Source organism: Vulpes vulpes, chromosome X (genome assembly GCF_048418805.1).
Source record: "Vulpes vulpes isolate BD-2025 chromosome X, VulVul3, whole genome shotgun sequence".
Lineage (NCBI taxonomy): Eukaryota > Metazoa > Chordata > Mammalia > Carnivora > Canidae > Vulpes > Vulpes vulpes.
This window is the reverse complement of record NC_132796.1, coordinates 105,329,910-105,334,935: the sequence shown is the minus strand read 5'-3', so window position 1 is coordinate 105,334,935 and position 5,026 is coordinate 105,329,910. Positions and strand designations below refer to the sequence as shown.

The 5,026-nt window shown below is 40.4% G+C and overlaps 2 protein-coding genes across 2 annotated transcripts; one reads left to right on the top strand and one right to left on the bottom strand.

Moving 5' to 3' along the window:
• Window positions 1–234: 234 nt before the first annotated feature.
• Window positions 235–1,947, bottom strand: LOC112927660 (ribosomal L1 domain-containing protein 1-like). Its single transcript, XM_072743172.1, has one exon. It carries the CDS (start codon window positions 1,256–1,258, stop codon window positions 443–445), a length of 816 nt encoding a protein of 271 aa, XP_072599273.1. The 5' UTR covers window positions 1,259–1,947; the 3' UTR covers window positions 235–442.
• Window positions 1,948–2,000: 53 nt separating this feature from the next.
• On the top strand, window positions 2,001–2,624 carry LOC112927659 (protein ZAR1-like). The gene has a single exon (XM_026009072.2). It carries the CDS (start codon window positions 2,001–2,003, stop codon window positions 2,622–2,624), a length of 624 nt encoding a protein of 207 aa, XP_025864857.2.
• The last annotated feature ends 2,402 nt before the right edge of the window (window positions 2,625–5,026 follow it).

Here is a 5,026-nt window from a genome sequence, read left to right as displayed (position 1 = left end):
CATATTTTGAAAGAAGATAAAAAGTATTTTGGAGAATTGTGAATCTCAGAATACATATGTACATATCACAATTTTTATATTTATTGATATATTTAATAACCAGGATATTTTTGAACAAAAAAATGTGAGTAATGAAGAAGAATTTGCCCTGCCAGATACTTCAAAGTTTTTTTTTTTTTTTTTTCAGAGACAAGCGCTGTATTTTCCCTGTCATATTAGCAAATACACAGAAGGGCAACTTAAAAAATGGATTTATTTCACAACTACTGGTTCTCTTGTGCACGAACATACGTCATAATTACCTGCGAAGGTTCTAAAAAATATTTAAGTCTTGACCTCACGCCCAGAGAAGGCTGCAAGGAGTGGGGGCTTGGGACTCCGGCATTTTCAAAAAGCTCTTTGGGGAGTTCGGAGGTTTCCTTCTGCTTGAGTCTCTTGATTTTCAGGTTGACTGGGGTACTTTGCGCTTTTTGGGCCACTGTTTAGGGGTGTGGGGAGCTTTTTTTGCAGATTTATTAGCAGTAGTAAAGAACCTGGCTCCTGGCTTTTTGGTCTTCTGTCTTGGGTCTTTTTTCCCCAGTGAAGAGTTTCTTTCTTTCTCTGCCTCTTTGATTCTTGGCTTCTTCTCCGGGCCGTTACCTGGAGTCTTGGCCTCTACAGCCTTCGGGGTCTCCAAACCTGGACAGGCCTTTCTCTTTTTTCCACGGGGTCTGTTGGGACCAGGACTCTTTTTTTGAGACTTCTTTCCTGCAGCATGGTTTTGCACCTCTATGTTTTCTTTTGCTGGAGTCCCTTTTGGTACGAGGAGTGGGATCTCATCTTCGGACTCGTCTTGCACCTTCTGCTGGGTTTTTCCTTTACCGGCCTCTTTCTTCTCACGAGCTTGCATCTTCTCCTTCTGCGGGGCAGGGTCCTTCGCAGCAGCATCACTAATTTTGGGGTCCGCATCCTCTTCCTTTGGGGCCGATGCAGCCTTTTTAGCCTGTTTCTCAAGCCTTTTGTTTTTTCTCTTCTCTTTTTGTTTTTCACGATACTCTTTTTGTTTCTGTTTTTTCTTTGCTTCCTTTTTCCTCTGACTAGGAGTGCATATTCCCTTGGCTTCATCCTGACAGCTGACAAATGAGGAAAAGATGGGCAGGGAAGCTGACCTCTCTGTCTTCACATACAAGAGTTTCACGCTCTCCCACTTCTCTGGCAACTTTTGTGAAAGCCTCTTCGCAACAGGGATGATGTTATCAACGATGTGTTCAACCTCCATTCCAGTGTGGCCAACGCGGATGGTACTGCAAGAACCACTTTTAGAGATGTTTAAGACAGTGCCACCTATGCATTCATTAATCTTCCTGGATAAATTCTTGGCCAGAAGGTTCACAGGTACAGGAACTTTCTTTCTGTGATAGAAATGTCTCCCGAGGTGTGACGGTAAGAGCCGCCTGATTCTCGCATCAGTAAGGAAGAAATCAAAACTGCCCAAGAGGCGGAGCTTGGCTTCATAGGCTTTATACTCCTTTTTTAGAGTTCGGAGGGGGATAATCTGAGAAATGGTTTTAATTCCATGGTTGTTCAAAAGCTTCTTGTAAAACCGTTCTGTGTTTTAAGGAGTTAAATTGGGTTCATCCTTGGTAAGTAAACAAATATCTGTTAAATCTGATCGAATACCATGAGGCAAGGCCAGTCTGACCCTCAGTTCTTTACTTGGAATCTTCCATAATATCACCATTAAAAAGAAATTCTCATTCTCATTCAAAAGCAAGCCATTCGCGTTCTTCCTGGACCTGGAGTGTGCCAACAGCGCTTCCACGGCTTTTCGAATCTGCCCTTTGTCCAGCTGCTCCAAGCAGGCCGGGGTCTCTGGAGCGGAGGCCGAAGCTGCAGTTGAGGACGACGGTGACGGCGGAGCTGAACCCTCCATGTCGCTCTCACCTCGTGCAAGCGTGCGCGCCGGGACCCGGGCACTTCAATGTTTTTTAACATTGAATGTTTCTTAACATTCACCAGTCATGGGCCGCAGGAGCCTGATTCAGCTGCAGAGGGAAGGGGAAGACCAAGAGAGGAAGGCTCTTTTGCGTCCCGCTGAGGCCAGTGAGCAGCAGCAGTGGCCACCACCAATGCCAAGGTCAGAGGAAGACAAGCAGGAGGAACCTCACCAGCACAATGAGTTGGAGGAGGAAGATGCCTCAAGTCCTCGGAAAGAGAAGAGTAAGCAGGCACAGGGAGTTGGTGGAGCAGAGCTGCTCAGGAAATCCACTTTCCAGTTTTTGGAAGCAAAACACCACTATTTTCATTGTAAAGATTGTAAGACCAGATGGGAGAGTGCTTATGTGTGGTGCATTTCTGGAACTAATAAGGTTTATTTCAAACAACTATGTTGCAAATGCCAAAAGAGTTTTAACCCTTATCGAGTAGAAGCAATCCAATGTCAGAACTGTTCAAAGTCTTGTTGTTCCTGTCCTCAAAAGAAAAGACATATTGATCTAAGGAGGCCTCATCAACAGGATCTGTGTGGTCGCTGCAAAGACAAGAGATTCTCCTGTGGCAATACTTACAGCTTTAAATACTTCATACTGTACATTCATACTGACAGGCAGTATGAATTGTACGGGACACCCAAATTCTCCTTGTAACTTAGCTCTGACTTGGCATTGGAAAATGGATTAGGTTTTTGTACTTTTTGTAGGTTGTATAACAATTGTACAATGTGAATAGAATAAAATAAATGCATGTAAAAACAATAATTAAAATAGCATGACAACAGCATAGGAGTAGACAGGCATCAATGGGTCAGGAAAGAAAGCACAGAAATAGTCCCTACAGGACATACCAATATAGTAAATGATAAGGATGTTAACTTCAAATTGGTAGGAAAAGAAAAATGCTGGGACGATAATTAGCTATTTGGGGATAAATTGAGCCAACATGAATTCCAGATGATAGAAGGAATTAAAGGTAAAAAGTGAAACCATAAGAACTAAAAGAAAACATTCATGGAGTAACACCAAAGAGAAAACTAAAAAGACTTGAAAATTTGACTATAGATTATTGAAATAATACTCCGCATGTCAAGAAAATGCCATGAACAAAACTAGGAGGCAGACAACAAACTCATAGAAAGAATTATATCACATGTGAAAAGATTATTATCTCCAACATAAAATGCTTCAAATCTATAAGAGAGGATAAACACCCCAATGGAAAAATAAACAAATGATATGAGCAGACAATTCACAAAAGAAGAAATACAAATTACTAACAAATATGAGGAAAATATCTTGCTTCATTGCTAATCAGAGAAATGCAAATTAAAATAATACCAGAAACAATATTAAACTGCTCAGTTATTAAATAAACTCAGAGAAAGTATTTGCTTAAAAATAAGCCACGCTTTTAAAGCAAAGTACTCAGGGGTTGATGTACGTCATTAATTGCACAAATATTTATTAAGCAACTATTACCTATCAGGCACTGCATTAAGGTAATAAGGATACAAGGTGAGTGAGACATGGCCCTTGTCCCATGAAGCATTTGTATAGGGATGGAGAAGGACCAGTAATAAGAGAGTTTTAGATAAAAGGCACTGTCATGCAGTACTGGTAAGAGAATCAATTACTATGCCCTTTCTGTAGAGCAATTTGATGACATGCATTAAAAGCCTTGAAAATAGGGACACCTGGTGGCTCAGCAGTTGAGTGCCTGCCTTAGGCCCAGGGCGTGATCCTGGAGTCCTGGGATCGAGTCCCACATCCGGCTCCCTGAATGGAGCCTGCTTCTCCCTCTGCCTGTGGCTCTGCCTCTCTCTCTCTCTGTGTCTCTCATGAATAAATAAAATCTTTTAAAAAAAGCCTTGAAAATAAATATACTCCTCAATCCTGCCATTCTAATTCCAAGGCTTTTAACCTCAGGAAATGATAAAAAAATATATGAAATTAATAATAGCAAAGACTTTTTGACTGCTTACTAGATATCAGGCCCTGTTTTAAGAACTCCGACACACATTAACTCATTTAATTATCACAATTTTCTGAGAATGGTACTATTTTATCCCTGTTTTACCTATGAGGACATGGAAGAACATGGAATTTAAGAAATTTGCCCAGGGATCACAGAGCTTAGGTCCAAACCCAAGCAGTCCCTGCTCTCAACCCATATGCCATGATGTCTATGAGAAGTTGTTAATTACAGCATTATTTATATTTGTGACAAGTGTAAATAATCTAAACAGACACCAATAGGGGTTTGGTTAAATAAATCCAATGGAATACTATGGCGATGCCAATAATCATGATGTAAATATTATTTAATGAGTTGAGAAGATGATCACAATATACTGTTATGTAGACGAAAATAATTTGCAAGATGTTAATCACGGCGCTTTCTCAGTGAAGGGACTCAAGGTGATTTCCACTTTTTTCTTTGAGCTTTTCTATAATTTGCTAATTTTACACAAAGAATCCATATTATCTTTATATTCATATATATATATGAATATATATTAATATATATGAATATATATATAAAATCCATTTAACAAAATGGAATCAGTGAAGTCTTTTCAGTACGTACCCAGCCTAGTTTAGGTATCTCTCTTCTGTGCTCCCATAATGCCCCATGCGGGTCTCTAGGATCCATTTGCCATGTGATTTGTTTATCCATCAGTTCCCTACCTCCTAACTTATCAGTGTCACAGATAAGTCTCTTCCTAGCCCTTGCATAGTGTCTGGCTCATAGAATACAGCAAATAAAGATTTATGAAGGGAATGCAAAACATTTCTTCATGAAGAAAAGAGAGAAGAAATTCATTTTCCAAAACATGATTTTCACAGGTTTGTTTGAGAAGTGGTTGTGAGGTTTAGGCTCTGTAAAACTCACTACCATAGGTCACCCTGGTCATACCCTAGGCTGTCCCTTCAACAGGCCAGGTCTTCAATGCCTAAGAACAACCTCCTTTGCTGCTACAGTTCTCCTTTGCTTCCCCCATGCTAACCTTTGTCAACAATGTGTTGGCCCAGTAGAATGAAATCCTTGGGGG

Bases quoted from the DNA above. Each gene is read 5' to 3' on its own strand.
- LOC112927660 (XM_072743172.1), bottom strand. From the start codon at position 1,258: ATGGAGGTTGAACACATCGTTGATAACATCATCCCTGTTGCGAAGAGG.
- LOC112927659 (XM_026009072.2), top strand. From the start codon at position 2,001: ATGGGCCGCAGGAGCCTGATTCAGCTGCAGAGGGAAGGGGAAGACCAA.